Raw genomic sequence first — 22,172 nt, forward strand, 5'->3', positions numbered from 1 at the left:
GTTAGCAATTATTATTGCTAACAAACACAGCCCCATGTTTGGTCACTCCAGTAGTTGCTGCGGTGGTGCCCGTTTACTTTTTTTTACTGCAGAGCTGCAACCAGACAGTTTTGGCCCGAAGCAGTTTCATCCTGAAGTAGCCATAGCTGTCCGTAGGCTTCCATAGTTTGGCTTGTCTGTTGCCTACTAAAACTTAAAAAATAATGTTCTTTCCAGTCTTATGATTTTTAGGGGGGAATGTAGAAGAGATACAGAAAAACATATCAAGATATGCTCCATGTTACCCAGCCCTATCATGAAATCACTAACTCCAACTCTACCAACTCATCACTAATTTCTGCATTAATGCTCAGCTGTTTATGTCCTATTTGCTTTGGATGGAAGAGTCTGGCAAGTCAAATGGCTATTCTAGTCCCGGACCAAGGTGAAGATCAGAACTGAGTCCTCGTGCAGTTGCGATCAATTATTGTAGTTTATTTCAAAAGGAAGGTCGAAATATTCTATAGCTGCAATCAATTATTGATCTAGCCTTTCTTGTCCTTGAAAGGGATCAAGAACCTCCTACAGCCCCACAAATGTTTTGGTTGGTTTGGTTACACCCCTCTAGGAGTGTAAATAATAACCGATTTGTATGGATGCATCGATCCTACAGCTGGTGCATTCAATTAATCAATTTGTCCACAAGAGAATCAATCGTTATTTATCGATTCATCAACTTTTGTTGTTATCTCATTTTGTGAGGCATTTTACTTTGCTCATGCAGTAATAATAATACTGACTGTAATAATGATGTTCCTCAAATAAAATGCATGCAGATATATCAAATTCTTAATATATTTAGCATTTTACACATAAGCCTATAGCCTGTAAGGTAAAAAAAATGAACCATTGAATCAAATTGAATCTGAGCATTCGTAAGTATAAAAAATAATATAATAGCCATGAAGGCTCGGATCTACATCCTACTACCTCCGGCAAGCCTTCTTACAAAATACCAGTGGAGCATCTGCTTGATGGCCTGGCCTGATCGGGCAGATACAAGATGTGGTGAAATGTATATTTGTTTATGCTGTGAACACCTTCCTGTAGGTAGGTTTACTGCTTAAACACACACACCCACACACACCCACCCACACACACACACACACACACACACACACACACACACACACACACACACACACACACACACACACACACACACACACACACACACACACACACACATTCATGGGTAAGCGGTAGGGCATAGGTAAGCAGTTAAGGCATCAGACTTGTAGCCCAAAGGATGCTGATTTGATTCCCGATGTGCCAGGTTGGTGGGGGAGTAATTAACCAGTGGTCTCCACTCCATGACTGAGGTACCCTGAGCATGGTACGGTCCGGCCACACTGCTCCCTTGGGGCGCCATTGGGGGCTGCCCTCTTATACGAGTGAGAGATAAATGCAATTTTGTTTTGCGCAGTGTGCACTTGTGTGCTAAGGATTGCTGTCACACACACACACACACCCACACACACACACACACACACACACACACACACACACACACACACACACACACACATACACCCATACCCACACACACCAACACACACACACACACACACACACACACACACACACACACACACACACACACACACACACACACACACACACACTCTCTCTCTCTCTCTCTCTCTCTCTCTCTCTCTCTCTCTCTCTCTCTCTCTCTCTCTAATTGTCATGATTATTATGTTGGGGAATGAGTGTCAAGAATAGGGAATGAGGAGCTCAGTTAAGGAGAAAAGGAAGACAGATGAGTAGAAAAAAAGAAACCAAAAATGGGTGATTGACCCTGGCCTGACGACGCCATCCTACATACTTCCGCCCAAAGATTTTGGCTCAGTACAGTAGTCTGGCCCAACCCGCCTAGCGCGGTTCGCACACAGTTCTGCCAATCAGCAAACCGTTCAGAGTGGTGACGCAGAACTCACCGTTACTGATTGGTTAAGGTAACACATTGACACTTTTTGTCTTGTTATTTGTATGCTTTGGCAAAACTGTATCGTAACAGTCATGCTAATAAAGAGCAATATGATTTTTTATTTGAATTTGGAACTCCAATTAATTTAAATTGCAGAGTAAGGTCAGACTATCTCCCACCCTCCATGGAAATGGATTCCTCTTAGCTTGTTCCATACGGCGTGACAGAGTCAACAGTCGGCTTTCGCCCAGGTTAGACTGACCCAAAAATTGTTCAGAAATTGTTGAAATTCATTCATAATATATGCATTCATAATGGAGTAGCTGCCGTTCACATTTCACAAATATGATTTCTTCTGTACGCCTCATATCAAAATAAGACGTGGCAGTTTTAGCCAGGTTCATACATAGAGACATATTCTCCCTGCAAACAGGAAAAACTGTGCAGCCAAGCCATTTTCTGCCTGCGCAATATTCTGCCACTGAATCAAGTCTTTAAAATTAAGAGTATTTCTGATGCACTGTAGACTTTATGCTAACACAGAAATAGCCAATTTGCTTAAAAAAGAAAGGATACAGCCTGTAATCTCTTGAGTGCTGGACAGACGGACAAACTCTGCATTGACTTTGCAGACTCTGCATTGATTAACTATTAATTCCATATGTTTAAGTCCTTCTTTAGGAACTTAAAAGAAATGTGAAATCAATTATCATTCAAAAGTAGTTTGTAAGTAATAATAGGCCTATGTCAATTTATAAACTAATATTGAAGATTCATTAAAATTATATTTCTTTCTGAACTATACTCACAGCCAAACAGCCAAAATACTATTTCAGATCATCATATTCCAAATGTATAATAACAAATTATAATGTCATCTACACAGTGGCAAAACAGATGAGGTTGCCAGGTCTGAGTCCATACCTGAGTCGAAGATGAAGTCCTGTGGCTCTTGTTTTATGATCATAGACGAATGGTACGCCTGGCCAGGGTGAACACTTGCTATCACTGGATGCTCAAACAGCAAGTCATGGTATTCCTGCTTGAAGCCCTGGGGGGCAAACATGAGACTGGGTTCAGACAGCTGCCGGTGACACAGAGGCCGGCCGTCATGGGCAGGCGGCAGGCTTTGGGACGAAGGGAAGGAATGGCATGGCTCTGACAGCTGCCGTCGGAACCTGAAGTATACAAGAGAGACATGCTAGTGGTCATCCAACAGGTGTCTACAGTACAGTCAGTGTTTAACCCACTGATTCTGGATGCTGCGTATACGCAACATTGACCCCGCTGCCTGAAGCTGCGTGGACACAGCATTCAGGCCCATGAGATTAGAGATGTGTTAGAGCTAAATGAACACATTATAATGTAATCAGTAGTGTAGTCTACTTTTTTAAGGTGGGTATACTGTATATTTGAGCATTTTTGAAGTGGGTATACTGTATATATATGTGCTATTCAAAACAATGGATCAATCAATTTTAAGTGGGTATAGTGAAATCCCTGAAATTTAGAAGTGGGTATACTCCATATACCCGCGTTCTACATAGACTACACCACTGGTGGGTATGTTAGAGCTAAAGGAACACATTATAATGCAAGATGAGGGTAATAGCTTTTAAAGGCAACTCATTTCATGTATTGTACATGTCATGTATCATGGGCTTCAGATGCTGAGATATTTAGGCTTTTGTAGGCTGAGGGCACCTTTTCCCAAAAAAAAGGGATAGGCATTTAGCAGGTGTTTTTGCAGGGCCCTTAGGCGCCAATAGGTTACGACTGAAAAGTCGAGTTGTCTTTAGCTCAGAACTACAAACATGAAGCATACTGTAATGTGTCCTTCTTGTGTTCTCTGAAATATGTTAAAGGAAGCTGTTTCACCAGGTAATGTAAACCAGAACTATTACAGTATGAGACATGGTAATGAGATGGTTTCATTTTAATAGGATAACAGTATATTAGCTGTGACATGGTACACAGACATGTATAGTCCAGTATGATATAATATATACACGTATACTGTATATTGATATGCAAAAGTATTTGCCCCTTACTGCTTTATTAGTTTTTTTTCACAATTGTCACACGTAACTTTTCAGATCGTCAAACAAATTTAAATATTTAACAATGAAAATAAGGAATAAACTTTTAAACATTTTTTCTGAGATGATCTTATTTGTTAAGACAAAAATGTCATCCAAACCTACATGAGTGCCCTACAAAAAGTGCCTCCAAGTGCCCACAGTTGTGCCCTATGATTGTGGACCACTTTGTTGAATTTCACAGCCACCCTGGCCTGATTGCTACCAGACCTTAGTATATTATAATAAAATCTGTTTGAGAAGGTGTAGTAGGCCATATTAAGCCCATGTCACCATAACCTGATTTACATCATCTGGGTATGCGAGAGCATATCAGATGGCAAGAGTCAGGTAAATGTCACCATGCCATCAATCTATCAAAATTTAGGAGGAGATCAGAATAAAAGTAATTGACATGTCTGGAAAAGGTTACAAAGCCATGTCTAAATCTTTGGAGACTATGTCCAAATTATACGGGCAACTGTGGTGTAATGGGCATGGAGTTGGTCTTTCAATCTGGGTTGTAGGTTCAAATCCCACTTGACCTCTCTCTTCACCTCCATCCATGGCTGAAGTGCCCTTGAGCAAGGCACCTATCCCCACATTGCTCCAGGGACTGTAACCAATACCCTGAAAATAATATATGTAAGTCGCTCTGGATAAAAGCGTCAGGTAAGTGTAATGTAATGTCTAGAAAATATTACAAAGCCATTTCTAAATCTTTGGAGATTATGCAGAATCTGACCAAACAATTCCACAAAGAGTAGGGAAAAAATCCTCCACAGCAATGTGAAATACTCAATTTTGTCAGTTGTTGCTGCTGAGGGTGGTTCAACCAGTTATAAGTTTCAATTTTCTCACATGGGGCCTTGGTGGTATGTTTTTCCCTTAATGAATAAAATTGATTCTTAAAACGTTTTTTTAGTTTACTTGGGATTTATCTCTTGCTACCATTGATGTTTCCTTGATCTGAAATGCTATAAGGATGTGACAAGGATGGATTAATAAGGGAGCAAATACTTTAGTACTGTGTAGTACAGTGTATATAACAGTATATTAGCTGTGATCTTGTAGACAGACCTATAGTCCACTGTGTATTGGCTGTCAGGAGGAGGTTGGTGGTTGGTCAGCAGGTGTGGGACAGTCTTGTCTGACTTCTGGATGCATGAGGAGGTTTTGGAGGGTGCGTGATGAGGAGAGGCAGGCGGGGTACTGCAGCGGGAGTTCACAGAGTCGGGAGCCTTCATTCCCGCCGCATGCTTTTGCTCGCAGGCACTGAAAGAAACAATATTTTATGTGTTTATTTATTTATTTATCTTGTCAGTGTTGTGCACATACTTTCATTTATGCATTAACACATTAATGAGTGCTTGGTCTTGAAAATGTTTTAAATGAATTTTGGTAATGGAAAAATACAGTACATTTCCAAAGTTGTTAAATAAGTAACACTAACAACAATCTTTCTGCAATACATCTCGTAAGATATAAATTAAACATTGCATTGTTGCATTACAATGTTACATTACATTATGGTGTCTTGTTTACCAAGCATGTGTGTATAAGTTACTGGTCAAACCATTATATTTTAGTATATTATTAAACTATAATGGTCTATATTATTGAGTATATTACTGAAAGAGTGTTGGCTCATTGTATTTACAGTATAATGTCATGCTTTTGTATTTTAAAGGTCCAGTATATAATTTTAATAATTGAATTTGAAAATGTGTGCTGCCAAAATTTGCCAATGATGTCTGTGTGTAATTCAAATTGGTGGACATGGAAAAGAGCCACCTACTCATGATGAATGATCCACCTATTATTATTTGTATTATTGTTGTTTTTGCTGTTGTTGTTTTTTTTTTTACTTTTTTTTTCCGTACTATTTTTTTTTTATAGACGACAAATTCCTTGTTATACAAGTAGGCCTACATTTGACCAATAAAGCTGAGTATCAATTTCCAAGTCATAATGAATCCTTGGAAAGTAATTGTGGTTGTATGGAAAATAAGCCGCAACATTTGTAAATGGACAGCCTAAATTCTGGAAATGAACTTCTGAACAAAAAAGTCATATCCTACAATTGAGGTTTCTCACCTGGTGTTAAACGGACACTTTTCCCCATAATGGCGTTTGTTTGGGGGTGCTTGACTGCATGACGTGCTGACATTTGCACATGGGCTTTGTGGCTCTGTTTTAATTTTCAGCTGGAATTGGTGACATGACACTGCAAAACATGATAATGAAAGAACTGAAATATACAGTATGCTCCATAATTGTGCAATATACAAAAATGTGCCCAGTGAAAATACAAAGTCAGTTCATGGTAAGTCGAAGAGTTGAGAGAGTGTGAAACAAAACAAAACAAAACAAAAACAAACAAAAAACTCAAGACTCACCCTGATCCTATATACAAAACTCCCTTCAGTTCATTTTGTCTTTAGGTATTCACAAAATATTTGTACAGTGAGTGGCACAGAATCATGGCATAAAGTCAAGAATGCAGTTTCAAAACCAGATGCAGTTTCTATTCTTGTTCCCCATGCCAGTTTCCTCCATAATTCTTTCAATGTTACAGTATTTCTGAGGATTTTGTATTTATAGGCCTACAGTGGTGTGAACATTGTTGTTAATATTAATATGATAATAGTAATTATAGTCTACTCTAAAATACACAATGACAGCATGCACTTGCATTTACATGATGACAGAGCCTTCCATGTACCTGCCCCATTCCTTTGGAATACATTACCCCACCACATTCAACATGCTTCTTCACTGGCCATGTTAAAACAACACCTCAAAACTCAAAATCTCCTCTTAGTGGTCTTTTGGGTCTAACAGACACACCTACATACCCACACACATCTACACTGATACTATGTTAAGCAACCTTAGGTGTTTTGAAAGGCGCTATATAAAACAAAATTATTATTGTTATTATTATTATTATTATTATTACTGCTACCTCTGGCAAAAAGTAAACAGTCTTGAATCAAAAACTAAATTCATGATTTTTTCTAAGTCATGAAAGTGTGATTTGTATGCCATCAGATTGACCTCCCTAAATGTCACAAAGCAAATATCTAAGCAATTGGCTAGACGGTAGGCTTCAAAATGTGTGCAACTGAACTTGCTGAGAAAGTGAAAGTTACATTGTGTGCTTCATATAAAACACGAGGCATGGTTATCTCTTTATTATTAAGGCAGCCATAAGCAGTCATACACATGCAACCCCTTCCCTTGAAATCTTTCACAGTGTTAGAAGGCTTATAACTAGTGACGGACTTTGAAAAGTCAGTATTGTAACCTCTACAACAATATTCTGCAATAATCCTTCTCAAAAATAAACTCTTTACAGCACACGCTCAATGAGTTTAATCACATTACAACAAACAATAATGACTGAGGTACAGTTTATGTAACGGCATGTAACAATGTACTTGCACTGTACTACTCAGAACCAGTTTTACCAATAGGCAGGCTAGGCAAATGCATAGGGCCCCAGAAAAACTTACACCCCCCCCCAAATGTAAATGAGAGCAAAAAATAAGAGCCTCTACCCATGTTTATATTTTTACATAGGGCCCCCGAATACGTAGAACCGCCACTGAATGTACTACACAGAAACTTTTACAGTGTCAGTTCAACACTTAAACCAGTGTTACATTCAACTCTCAAAGTGTTCAAGAATTAACACTGCAGACTTTACTGTACTAGGTTATTTCATGATGTCTATACTATTCATACATTAAAAAAAATGGTTGATGATGATTATGATGATGAAACACTATACCAATTTCACTATGAAATCATATTCAATGAAAAAGATATACCTTAGTCAAATGTTTAACTAAATAATCGAAGGAAAAGAGTTACATCATACTCACAGTTTTCAGCATGGAAGTCGTGGATACATTGTTCATCATTTTCCAGGACTGAAATGTTAAAAGAAAATGACAAGCAACAATAAGCGGCAACCTTTTCACAAGATAAATGATTCATTACGTGTGTAACACCTTTGATTACCAAATGACTCAACACAATGTCCAAAAGGAAAACCATCTGTATCTTTATCATCCATATCATCATCTTTATTCTCTATATCTACTGTATATCAATAATCTATATCTGAAGTAAACACGTCTTCACACAATATTGTTGCCAGGCATTTTAATACGCATTAAAAAATCTGTCTTGTCAGTGTATGTCTAATTTTGCCTTGCATACATTCAATTCACACAGGTTGGTAAGTCTCGGCACCACTGAATTGCATGCATCTCATGATGTTGGAATATGATCATTGTACATTAAGAATGCAAAAATAATGTTTGTTATAAATGAAGATGCATGATGCCATAAGGTTGTGAATGTGAATAGCACTGATGTTGAAAGACGGTTCCTTTGTGGAATACCATCACATTAGTGATTAGAATTTTGGCTTAATTTGAGTTCCCATTATGATGTCATAGGGACTTTGCGGGACTTTTAACACAGAGTTCTACGGGATTTATAGAATGTTCAAGTAAAATTCTATGAGGTTATTAAGGTGGATCACTCTGTTGTTGAAAGAAGGTAGGACAGAGTGCAACTCAGCCAGCTGGACGAAAGGAAGGAACTTACAGCATTGTTGTTGAAAGAATAAGACAGGGTGAAATGGCATTTAGTCATTATGCTGCCAAATGCAGGAGTCAGCTTCCTATCCAAATTAGAACTACCCCAACAGAATCATGTTTTAAAAAGAAATGATAAGAAATTAAAAACAGCTTTATTTTCAGCTGTCATAGTTATCATAGTTGCCATACTTTCTATAATACATTCTATATAATAACATATATAATATATAATAACTATATATTCTATATAATACATTCTACGCTACAGTATTTTTTTTTCTTCTCTCTTCTCTTTCTTTTCTCTGTAGCACATTGAATGACAGTTATGTATGATAATGTGCTATACAGTCCTATTGCTCATGTTATATTGTTGTTGAAAGAAGGTAGGGCATACAGTGAAGCTCAGTCAGCTAAACGGACGCAACTTGGTGTTAACTTGTGGAGGAGGTGAGATGCCCCCCACCCTGGACTGCTGCCTACCCGCATTCAGAAAAAAAAAGAATGAGATTGGTCTGGCATGATCTTGAAAAAAAAAATCACACAGCCTTACTTTGAGCTGTATGCTTTGTATGACTTATGCTACACAAAGGAAGTCATAATTAAAATATTATTATTAGTAGTAGTAGTAGTAGTATTATTATTATTATCATCATTATTATTAGTAGTATTGTTGTTGTTGTTATTAGGCTATATAAAACATATGAGGCTCTGTCTGACAGCAGTTATTCACTACAACTTAAAATATTGTCAACCACCACAATAGTGGAGGAAATGTAGTCTGCAGACAATAATGGTGCCTTCTTTCCCATTACTACACCCAATAAATCACACTGCACACGGGAGTGGCAGGATGTTCCTCTTTCCTGTATTTTAATGGACAGGAAGCCATTTGTTAAAATTACACCGTTGCGGTGAATTCATCTCAGTCATGTGAGCTAGACTGAATTATATTTCTTTTAGTAATATCTACATTAGGACATTTGCTCTGTACAGAGAACCTAAAATATTTAAAAGATATCTTGTGGACATGCCCTTGGGTCAAAAGTCTATGCAGTACTAAAAGGGAGCATGAAGGATATCCTCCACATTTCCCTTTAAGAACGTAGGTATTTGAAGGGAATAAAAGAGGAAACAGGTTGTTGAAATATTAAGCATTTAACATTCATCTGTTTATACAGGTAAAATGTTTTTTTAAAGGCCTATATAACTTAATGAGACCATCGCATCATTTCAAAACTTATGACAGGGAGTCATAATCTAATTTAAAAATAAATCACATTACCACTTCAGAAGGGCCTAAAATAGAGTAGTGTCAAGTACAACTATGTTATGCAGTAATATTGAACAAACAATAAATATACCCAAATGCATGTGTGACTCTTCACTCAAATTTAGTGATGGGCCTTTACCAACAAGCTTTATTAAATTACACTCCATTTTACGTCGGCCTATGTTAAAATACAGATAACCGCACTAACATTACAGCAATCCACCAAAACTGCATCAAATAGGTGACACATGTAGCCCACTGTACGCATGTCACATAGTTTTTGTTTGGCGAATTGGTTTATTGCACATCAAATTGAATGTAAAAAAAAAAAAAAAAGTTTACTAGTAAGTGAATCAAGTAAGACTGCGCAGCTCTTCTACGACTGTCATAAATAAAACCTCATTCTGTTGAAATAGTAACTGGTTTACAGTGGTGTGTTTATTAAGATGTATACAGTTACAATGTCCTTAATCTCAGGTATTATTTCTTAATTACTTAATACGATAATACATAGACCCCCAACACATATAGATTATCTTCAAATCATGTCAATTTATATAATTACAGTACACATAAACTATGTTATGGCTTTTCATACAGTATAAGTAGGTGGAAATGGAACCAAATAGATATTTTCTGAAAATATCCCGGCACTGTTGCCTCTTACAGATGTGTGTTATCAAATTCAGGAGTAGTTTAAAGCCTGCACGTCCAACAATGTCTGACCTGGGAGCAGGACAACCAAATGACAAGAAAAGAAAAAATCAGTTTAAAAGAGAAGGGATTTCACTCAATATCCACAAAAAAAAAAAAGTGGGAGGAAGATGGTAAAATCTGGAATGGGAATAACAGGCATTCACTCACCTACTGGTCTACACCTACTGTGTTAATCTCACAATCTCATGTATTATTTCTTAATTACTTCATTCGCTAATACATAAACTCCCAACATTGTTACACATTGATGATCTTGAAATCGTGCAAACTTGTGCAACACAAGACACCATGGCACTGTTGCCTCTTGCAGAGTTGTGTAATGAAATTCTGCAATGGGAATGAATAATAGGCATTCACTCACCTACAGGTCTGTGCTGCAAGCTGACAGGCAAGAAGACGTTGGTGCTGAGGTCCTGAAGCATCTTGTTCCGAATACCCAGGAATCAGACAGTCTTTCCATTAGAAAAAAAATAAGTGAAGTGGAAAAAAATTCAACTTTCGTGGTAAAATGGCAAGGTTGTGGAGGGTAACAAGCTATCCCAAGTTATCCAAAAAGATCCAAAGGGTGCGTGGTAACATCATGCATCTTCAGCACCTGGTGAGAACCTTTGAAAAAGAGAAAGTTTTTACAAAGAGAGAGAGAGAAAAAATAAAAGACAGATTTGAACCAATTCTTACTTCCTTGGAACTAAAGAAGTAATAAACGAAAAAGATGACAGACCAAATTCACCGGGATGTAATGTTTGCCAAGAGCTAAAAGGGGATTTAAGCATGCTGTTTAGAAAGACGGTGATGTGCTGACACTCTGGGTTGTCTTCCCAGCCTCTCTCTCTCTCTCTCTCTCTCCCTAACTACTGCTTGGCCAGTTTTATAGTACATGCATGACACACAAGGTGCCTTTTCCAATCAAAACATCAATTGGCTAGAACAATGAGATGACTCAAGACTCATCCGCCACAATACAAACCTGAAAATACCACCCCTCAACACTTTCTTTAACCAAACCAAACAAATGTGAACACTTTGCCTTTTTGGGTCTGCCATTCAGGTGCACAGACTGACCTGGGCGGAGAGAAGTCTCTTTAAAACAGAAAATGTTTACTAAATGTGGTTCCACAAGGTACCTGTAGTACATCACATTTCACTTGGTACTGCTGTTATTTAAGAAGTAACATCAACATATATCAGGAAAAAGGAGCCAATAGGCCAAATTAGACTAGCCTATAATTGAGCAGTAGCCCATACCATAGCTAGATTTACAGTAGGCCAAGCCCAATCGAAGAACACCTGTATTGGAAATCAATATACATCCCAAACTTACCCTCTGTCTTCAGTGAGTGATCCAACAGTGTTTTTTTCCCTCTCTCTCCTTCTCTCCTGCCATTCACAGGTTTGCCGGTGCAAGACATTCCCCGTGGGTTTAGAGCGGTGCGGTGGGGTGGGGCGTAACTGAGGAGACAGAGATAGGAAGTCGTTCCCGCAAGTGTAGAAAAAATGTCTGTGTTTGGTTTATTTACCATTAGGCTGCACCATATGATGTCTGTGTAAAAGGCATTCATAGATAGGCTACCTTCAGAAAAAGGACAGAATGACGTAACACTTTCACGCGACTTTCCACCTTTCCAACACGTGTTCACCTTGATTGTTTACAAAATGACAGTACTAACGGTAAGTTATACCCAACAGTGTCGTGAATGTTACAAACATGTAGTAAGCTGAGCATTTGATCCAACCATATCGTCTGTCCTGTGTTCATGATTACGCTTCTTCCTTTGACACCCAGATCCATCTGCCTAAGAAGTTCCACGTGCTAAATAATAATGTGCATAATGAAAATCCTGCAGTTGTTGAAGAAGAACTTAACCATACACACAAATGAGCCGCATTATAACTTCGAACTTTAAAAACAACTCATAGGCAGAAACGCTACCAAGGTAGGCTACCAATACAACCTTTTCTGTGCACGCGCGCAAATTCGGCGTGTTGCGTGAAGTGCGTGACAGTAACTTACCGAGTGTAGACTGCATTCAGGGGAGAGGCTTGACCTACATGGTTAAAAAACTAAAGACAATTCATGAATCAAATAATTATCACAATGTTGAAAACAGACCGCGCGCCTAGAGCGCGCAATGCGCTGTTTGCATTATCGGCACCCATTCCAGCAGCCCCAATCCTTCCCAAGTGCCTCTCCCCCAAGCTTTTCCCCGTCATTCTGACTTTGTACATCGTCTCGTTGACAAGGAACAGTCTTGGCGACGTTGTGCAGACGTTTTGCCTGTAACCAGACGTCGGCCACTTGTTATTTTGAACAGTTCGACCCTTTTTGGTGGCTATATGGCCTATAGCCTATTCCGGGGTTGCATGGTTTTTAGCATCTGATCTGATGTTACCACAGGGGGAGGCTTATTTTTCTTTCTTTCTTTCTTTCTTTCTTTCTTTCTTTCTTTCTTTCTTTCTTTCTTTGTTAACTTCCATGTTAACCAACATTGCCAAAATGTAAAATCGCATGGTGTTCTTTGTCCGTCTGTGCTTCAGGCGCACCACATACAAATAGCCGATTAAGCCTATATGTTTTTTGATTATTAAAGGATAACTTCAGTCAGTTTCAACATGCAGTTGTAATGCTCACACTACCTTGGACTTGTCTGTAGGCCTATATGAGATTTTTTCCCCCAGCCTTTTCCGAGGTCCTGGTAATTGTAATGGGGGCAGTTGTTTACATTTCAAACACACATCTTGATTTATTCCCAAAAACATCCAAAAGGTTATGCAACATCAGCAGACAACTTGCAAATAGTGATACCTTTTGGGAAAATATTTGGAATATTTTTAAAATGTAAACAAAAGCTGCCCCCATTAGAATAGCTCAGATCTTGGAAAGGACTGAGCCAAAAAATGCAGCATCACCTGGTACTGACAAGTCAAGGAGTAATACAACAGCATAGGCCTATTGAAAATGGCTTTAAGAGTTTTTGGGAAACGCAGCCCAGAGCCATTGGGCAACATGACTGTGTCACATGGACACATGTTCGTAACGTGGCCAGACACTCCGAAAACTGGAGGGACCACCAGCGACGATGTTGGCAGTCAATAAATCCTTTCGGACCCCTGATAGTGGCTACCTGGAATATTTTTTGTCAGTCTTTTGGTTTTTGATTTGGTTAAAAACGCGTCTACCAAATGCGTAATGTAATGTGTCGGGGAAATTATTCAAAAGGTAGGCTACGCCTATTAGTAGGGCTGTCTCACCCTCAATTGGGATTGGTGTAGGCCTAGTCATGTTTACACTGTGTGACATCATCCTGTTACACAAATTACGCAGCCTATATCAAGACAAATCAGAAAACGGGAAATGTAACAGATTTGTATTGTAGAAGTAGATGTACTCTTACAGATGTAGCCTAATTACAACACTATTGCATAGTTTCTACTTTGTATACTACCAGTGTTGTTATTAGCCCCCATCTGTAAGAGGACTTCTACTTCTACTTTATTACAACTCTGAAATGTAAGGGCTCTCATACACCAGCGACTCTCAGGGGTCTACCCGGCCTTTCATACTGACCTCATCTGTGTGGCGGCCAGTCCTTTTTAAAATCAACTGAACAATATCCACTTTTGAAAATATCTGTATATGCGTATATAGCACTTAACTCATGTAGTATCAGCAGTGTTTCCCACAGAAATTTTGGAAACTATGGGGGCAGCAGGGATTTTTTTCCGGGGTGGGGGGGGGGGGGGGGGGGGGGGGGGGGGGGGGGTTGTATTCACACAGCGTAAATGCAAGAAGACGAGTGTCTTCTCACGCGGGCCTTTGGGGGGGGGGGGGGGGGGGGGGGGTTGTATTCACACAGCGTAAATGCAAAACGGTATGACATTGGCGCCTGGGCCTACATTTCAGCCATTTATATTTTGAGAAATAAGGCTACCCATTTTACCCATGACATGTATAATAGTAGTACATTGTCATTGTCAAAAAATGCAGTACAGTGAATCATTTCTGTTTACAACACAGTTTCATTCGTCCCTCATGCAGGGGTCTATATAATGAAAACAATAATAAAACAAAATAGGAGCAGAGATAAGAATTTAAGATCACTGTGTGTAACGCATAGACAAAAAGGGTCTAAGAGGGTAGGCTATGCCTTTTCCCCCACACACATAGGCCTACACATTCTACATGAGGGGTGCTGGTCACAGGGCCAGTTTTTAAAAATTCCTTCCATTAAAAGGGCTGAACAACATATTACACATTTATGTCTATATTCACATTCATTTCTATAACTTATGCAGCCCGTGAAGGCCTGTCACCTAACTCATTACAACTGTAAAACAAAGCCTGGTAAACTCATCCCAACTGTCCCTCTGAAGTTTTTTTTAAATATTGCTCCCAAACCCAAGTTAACTATAACAACTTGACTAGGCTTTTGATCCCTCTGTCTTTCAAGCACTTGTGGCTTTCTCTATAGGATGTATTTACTCCAGGAGGAAAATGCGAAGGAAATCGTAATTTAAATCGTTTTCATCAAAAACGGAAATCGTTAAAAAAAAAAAAAAAAGTAAAAAAATAAAAAAAAAAAATTTTTTTGTTTGTTTGTTTTTTTACATTTTCGTAAACTATGGCGGCCAAATTTAAACTATGGCGGGCCGCCATGGATTCCTCAATGTATGGGAAACACTGATCAGCATTACTGATGTCAAAACAGTTGCGTATAGTTTAGTTATTCAGTCTTTCAGTTTAAGTCTTTTGACTAAGATAATCTGGATGGTTGAGAATTTTCACAGACATGCTTCAACCAATCACATGACCTGGGTGAATGAGAATCTCTGTGAAGATAAACAGAGAAAAATAATCCACAACACCCCCGTCATCCCATTGGATCACCAGTTTGTAACATCTCAAAGGTAGCCTATATATGTTTTTTTTTGTTTATCAACACAGTGTTGTGAGAAGGGGCAAGACACTGGCAGCCAACCACGTGAGCTATTTTTTTTTACAGACAGCAGTTTCCAAGAATCAGAGGTTGAGTTGTGCGCAGCTAGTTTCGCGCAGTCAGGAGAAAACAAAAAATTAGAACCCATGTATAGAACAGTGTTTCTTAACTGGTGGGTCGGGACCTAAAAGTGGGTTGCGGAGAGGTCCTGTCACTGTGTGGGTCGTGGCGCAGTGGTGTAAAAAATGTATCAATTCACCCTTTAACTGCCAGTCACAATATTGAAACAATACTCGGTTTTGAATAAATTACTGAAATGTTGAAGAGAGAGTGAAACACCAGGCATGCTGTATGTCAGCATACAGTGCAAGTGCTGATGCATATTATCAAGTGCATTTATATGTTCAATAGTTATTTGAAGATTCTGATGGCACAACAAATAATTGAGTAACGTAATGACCATAGAACATTTTGGGACCCAAGAGTATTCCAGTTAAGAACCTCTGCTATAGAAGATCTTCGTGTAATTAGATGGTGAATCACAGACAAGAGCCAAAATGTATGTTAACAATATGGCCGTCTCAATAAGCAGACTGATTGCCTGCTCTAAAGCTGAAACCTCATTAGCACTTGTTTCTAAGTACCAGGAGTAAATTACCGGTAATCTATTTCCAAAGTGACAATCTTCCTGTGGTCATGTGTGGTTCAAGAATAAAGACAACAAAAGCCATCTATAGCAAATTATTATTATTATTATTATTATTATTATTATTATTATTATTATTATTAGGGCCCGAGCACCGAAGGCGCGAGGCCCTATTGTTCTTGCTCGGATTATTAGGGCCCGAGCACCGAAGGCGCGAGGCCCTATTGTTCTTGCTCGGATTATTATTATTTTTCTTTTTCATCCACGTTCGGGCTGCCCATTTTGTCTGGGAAGCACTTGGTGACTTGCCCTTTTGCAGGTTGATTGGACATGATGACCGCTACTCAGAACCGGAAGCTCGGGTCGGGGTGGAACACGGGGACGAGGACACGCCCCCTAACGCGTATAGGGGCGGGGCCAACATATAGTTTGAGCTACGGACTCGAAATTTTTTGGGGGGGTGTATCTTAATAAGACGAACCTAAAAGGTCAATACAATGCCATGGCCACGCCCAACAGGAAGTGAGATAATTGGGCTTTTTCCAAATTTACATGTAATGGGATTTGAAACACTCCTCCTAAACCATACATCACACTCACTTTATATTTGCTGTACATGAGCTCAAGGCATTGACGATGACAAATTGCGAAGGAATTTTTGATATCTCGTAATTTGACAATATGGCCGCTCGATGAATTTAGGTATCTAATTTCAAAACAGGAAGTTGGTCACCATTTCAGTTTGGAGTGTTTTCAAACGGTGCAAACTCACACATGTATGCATATAATGACTATAAACTTTTGTATATGCCTGAAATGGGGGCCACGCCCCCATATACGGTTAGGGGCGGGGCTAACATCTACTTTGAGCTACAGACTCGGGAGTTTTTTTAAGTTGTGTATCTCAATAAGGCGAGCAATAAAGTCCATACAACGATATGGCCACGCCCAACAGGAAGTCAGATATTTTGACTTTTTTGGCATTTTAAAACAGGAAGTTGGCCACCATTTCAGTTTGGAGTGTTTTAAAACAGTGCAAACGCACACATGTATGCATATAATGAATACTAACTTGTGTATATGCCTGAAATGGAGACCACGCCCCCAAATACATTTAAGGGCGGGGCCAACATCTACTTTGAGCTACAGACTCGGGACTTTTTTCAAGTTGTGTATCTCACTAAGTCGCACAATAAAGTCCATACAACGATATGGCCACGCCCAACAGGAAGTGAGATATTTTGACATTTTTGGTATTTTAAAACAGGAAGTTGGCCTCCATTTCCGTTTGGAGTGTTTTAAAACAGTGCAAACGCACACATGTATGCACATAATGAATACTAACTCTTCTAGATAAGGTATAGCGCCACCATGTGGTAGGCAAAGGAACTGCAGGAAAAGTGTAATTCTTCAATATCTTAGGAATTGAAAGTCGTACAGATTTTTGTTTAAGTGGGTCATAGCAACACGCTAATCATGACAATGTTAATGCTAATTTTGAATGCTAATTCATGCTAATTAGTTTTTCTTTATTATCTCGTGAAACGAATGTCGTTCAGACTCCATTTTTTGCATGCGTCCATTTTGCGTATATGATTGAAATGGCAATGCAAAGGGATACAGAGAGGGGAAGTGGACAAGACAGCAGTGCTTCGACAATGACGCCTTCACCTTCCTCATACTTGTCAGAAAATTGTTACGCTTCATCCGTTTTTCACAGGTAGGGGTGTATTAGGGCAGGGCGATGTGCCATGCCCCCCGGGCCGCAGGTGCGAGGGCCCGCCAAGGCCGCTTGCGGCTTTAATTGTTATTGTTATTGTTATTATTTTTCTTTGTCCTCCACGTTCGGGCTGCCCATTTTGTCTGGGAAATACTTGGTGGCTCGCCCTTTTGCACGGTGATTGGACATGCTTCCCGCTACTCAGAACCAGAAGCTCGGATCCGGATTTGCCCCGGGGACAGAATAGCGCCCCCTATCGCGTTGAAGTTTCTGGCTGATCTATAGTTTGTCGTTTCGCCACGAAAAAAAATAAGCTTGCCACGAAAAAAAATACGCATATGTATCTCACTACACCAAACAAATTTGCAATGCTAATCCATTAGCCACGCCCAACAGGAAGTGAGATAATTGGACTTTTTCCAAATTTACATGGAATGGGATTTGAAACAATCCTCCTAAACCGTACATCGCACTAACTTTATATTCGTTGTACATGAGCTCAAGGCATTGACGATGACAAATTGCGAAGGAATTTTTTAAATCTCGTAATTTGACAAGATGGCGGCTTAATGAATTTAGGCATCTAATTTTAAAACAGGAAGTTGGCCACCATTTGAGTTTGGAGTGTTTTCAAAAGGTGCAAACTCACATATGTATGCATATAATGACTACTAACTTTTGTATATGCCTGAAATGGAGGCCACGCCCCCATACACGTTTAGGGGCGGGGCCAACATCTACTTTGAGCTACAGACTCGGGAGTTTTTTTAAGTTGTGTATCTCACTAAGGCGAGCAATAAAGTCCATACAACGATATGGCCACGCCCAACAGGAAGTGAGATATTTTGACTTTTTTGGCATTTTAAAACAGGAAGTTGGCCACCATTTCAGTTTGGAGTGTTTTGTAACAGTGCAAACGCACACATGTATGCATATAATGAATACTAACTTTTGTATATGCATGAAATGAAGGCAACGCCCCAAACACGTTAAGGGGCGGGGCCAACATCTAAAATGAGCTACAGACTCGGGAGTTTTTTTAAGTTGTGTATCTCACCAAGTCGCACAATAAAGTCCATACAATGATATGGCCACGCCCAACAGGAAGTGAGATATTTTGACTTTTTTGGCATTTTAAAACAGGAAGTTGGCCACCATTTCAGTTTGGAGTGTTTTAAAACCGTGCAAACGCACACATGTATGCACATAATGAATACTAACTCTTGAATACTAGCTCTTAAGCCTGAAATGTAGATAAGGTTTAGCGCCACCATGTGGTAGGCAAAGAAACTGCAGGAAAAGTGTAATACTGTCAACTGTGGGAACTGAGTCATAGCAACACGCTAATCATGACAATGTTAATGCTAATTTTGAATGCTAATTCATGCTAATTAGTTTTTCTTCAATATCTCCTGACGAACATCGTACAGACTCCATTTTTTTAGGGGGGGGGGGCATAGCAACTTGCTAGGTGGCATGCCCCGCCCCTGCAATGTACGTGCGAGGGCCCGCCATCGCCGCTTGTGGCTTTAATTATTGTTGTTGTTGTTGTTGTGTTTGTACAGCACAATTCATACAAGACACAGCTCAATGGACTTTAAGGGTTTGACACTTCAAATGTATTAACATTTACATAAAATGTACTTGAATTGAAGAAGATTGTATTCAGCCACAGATAATATCTGGTCCCTCTCTAAAAAAGAGTAAAAGTAACTCCTCCAAAGTCACACTCAGCAACAGCACCTATCGACATGTAAATGCATACAGTAGGCTATATGAAGAAAGTGGGCCATGATGTTGAGAAACTTTTTCAGAGCAGTGCAACACCAACTCACTCTAACCTTACTGCAAGTGAGAAGAGGCCAATTCAGTGACTGAAAGACAATGAGGATCTTGTTATCCCAGCATCTGACAAAGGAGGGGTAAGGACCAATACATTCATGAAGCCCTAAAACAGCTTAGTGGCCAGGACTACTATTTCCCCTTCAATCCAACCCCACCATTTAAATTACTAAGGAACTGAAGAATGTGTTAGATGAGATTTTGAAAAGAAACTGGATAACTAATAATGACCTGAATTTCCTCCTCTCAAAGGAGCCTTGACTGGACACTTTTTACTTGCTGCCAAAAATACACAAGTGTCTTGAAACACCACCAGGAAGGCCTATCACTAGTGGCATTGACAGCATAACTGAGTCAGTATAAGTATACTGACTTCATCAAACCCCCCACTTGCTCTTTCAAGATTGGACTTTAAGAAATAAACAAATTTTTACATAACATTAGCATGCGTTAATGTTCTCCCACATGTGTTCTCTCTCCAAGCCCATGGAGGCATGATGCTCCACCGCTGGAGGAGTAGCCACCCTCTGGGCTAAGGCCACCTCTGGGCTAAGGCCACCTCTGGCCTAGCCGGGGAAGAGGCTGGAAGTGAAATAACCCCCTCCCATCATACGAGGGGAGAAGCGGTGACAATAGTGAAAGCGCACAGGGCGCATTATGCAGAGTATCTGGCAACGCCACGCACGTGCTTGGCGCATCGCACAATACTGTTGGGAACTCCAAGCATAACCATGGTGACGCACTGTGTGGCACGGCAGGAGAGCCCGGGAACGTCCGGAGACACAATATGTTTTTGTGCCAGATGCAGAGACCTGCATCGAGAGAGGTTGCAGGTTTCATTAGAAGCCTGTACCACAGAAAACGTCTCTCCCGAACGAAAGGGAGAATCATTAATGTTAATTAAAGCATAGTGGCAAGGTGTGTTAACTTAGAACCAACAGAACACGCAGGATAAAGTATACGAGAAGCACTAGCAGTGCCAGGTACTGGATTCGATCCCAAAACGCTGGGAGACAATCATGGTGCACCCCAGTGGTGTGTAGATTTGTAAGAGTGTTAACAATAATCGAACGCTCAGGGCAGGGTACACTAAAGGCACCATCAGTGCCAGGAAGTTAATCCCAAAATCTCGGCAGGACCAGAACGGCACAACCCGGGAGGAAATTGGGTCATGTGAGATACATTTTGTCCAGCGAGAGGCAGATTCAGGACTCAGGACAAACGCTCGGCTCGAAATCAGTGATAGAGGAGTTAAACCGTTGTCCATGGCGGTGACTCAGAGGTGGCAACCGTATTACTCTGTGGAGGGAATCAGTAATTTTGTCCCGTCTTAGAGCTTCCCCCTGCAACGTATCCGTGATAGTGCGCAGAGAGGCGGTCAGGGGTTACAGGATTCCGGTCACGAGACCTTACGGAACCGTGATTAGCCGATTTAGCTCCCCTGTCTACGGGGGGATCCGAAACTCTTTGTTTTTTGGGGAGGACGGCTACCGAAGTAGCCACCTCATTATGCCTTCTCAAGGGGCTCTGTGAAAGCAAGGCATACCGTGTAGTGTGAACAGTGCTTGTCACTGGCATGTACACAGTGTGAAAATCGCACAAGTTTAATACACCAAGGGGGGAAGGGGGATTAACATTCAGAACATCAACATCAACCTCTGGTTCCACCGGTGTGTCTTCCTCCGCTGAATCGATGCAGCTCTCCTTTTGACCGTTTTAGCACAGACAAGCAGTGGTCCAAGGTGTTAGCATTCATGCGTAGACACCTCTTAAACCTACCGCCGGTGAGCGCCCTTCGGGCGTAGGAGAAGCCGAGGCATACGATGCAGAGGAAGTGTGGGTGCTTTGCGTAGATGGAGAATCCGCAGCCGGAGGGGCAGTCGGGGTAATCCTCTTCTCTTTTCTTTGAGTTCGAAGATGGTGTAGCCATTGTAAGCTAGGCGGTGTGGCTGGCTAGCTACTTAGCTATGTAGCACGCTAGGCAGACTTAGCAGGACAAGCGGCTAGTGAATAGTTCAAGTTCAAGTTCAAGTAGGTTTTTATTGTCAATTTCTTTACATGCACTGGTCATACAAAGAATTTGAAATTACATTTCTTGCTTTCCCATACAGACATAGACTAATCTAGGTAAGGACATAGACAGTATAGACATAGACAGTACTTATACATGGACTTAAGACAGTATGGACATAGACAGTGCTCATACAGACAATTTAAAGTGCAAGACTGGACAACAGAAAACTTGTAGAGGACATACATTAAGAGGTATTGTTGTGCTTTTGTGCTTTTCCTAAAAAGTCCTTTATAGCGTTCTGACATGGTAATAGTAGCATTTTGAAGAAAAATAAATATTAAAAAGGTCTGTCAAGTACACCAGCAG

The 22,172-nt window shown here is 40.1% G+C and overlaps 1 protein-coding gene across 1 annotated transcript in view; it reads right to left on the bottom strand.

Moving 5' to 3' along the window:
* Window positions 1-21,722, bottom strand: part of etv1 (ETS variant transcription factor 1) — a 34,485-nt gene extending 12,763 nt beyond the window's left edge. The window contains exons 1-4 of the mRNA XM_063199966.1: window positions 21,572-21,722; window positions 6,145-6,274; window positions 5,128-5,322; window positions 2,894-3,147 (exon numbers count right to left, since the gene is read on the bottom strand). Coding sequence (XP_063056036.1) covers window positions 2,894-3,147; window positions 5,128-5,322; window positions 6,145-6,274; window positions 21,572-21,722 — 730 coding nt within the window. The remainder of the gene's footprint in view (window positions 1-2,893; window positions 3,148-5,127; window positions 5,323-6,144; window positions 6,275-21,571) is intronic.
* Between the last annotated feature and the right edge of the window lie 450 nt (window positions 21,723-22,172).

The sequence above is a fragment of the Engraulis encrasicolus genome, chromosome 5 (genome assembly GCF_034702125.1).
Source record: "Engraulis encrasicolus isolate BLACKSEA-1 chromosome 5, IST_EnEncr_1.0, whole genome shotgun sequence".
In the NCBI taxonomy this organism is placed as follows: Eukaryota; Metazoa; Chordata; class Actinopteri; order Clupeiformes; family Engraulidae; genus Engraulis; species Engraulis encrasicolus.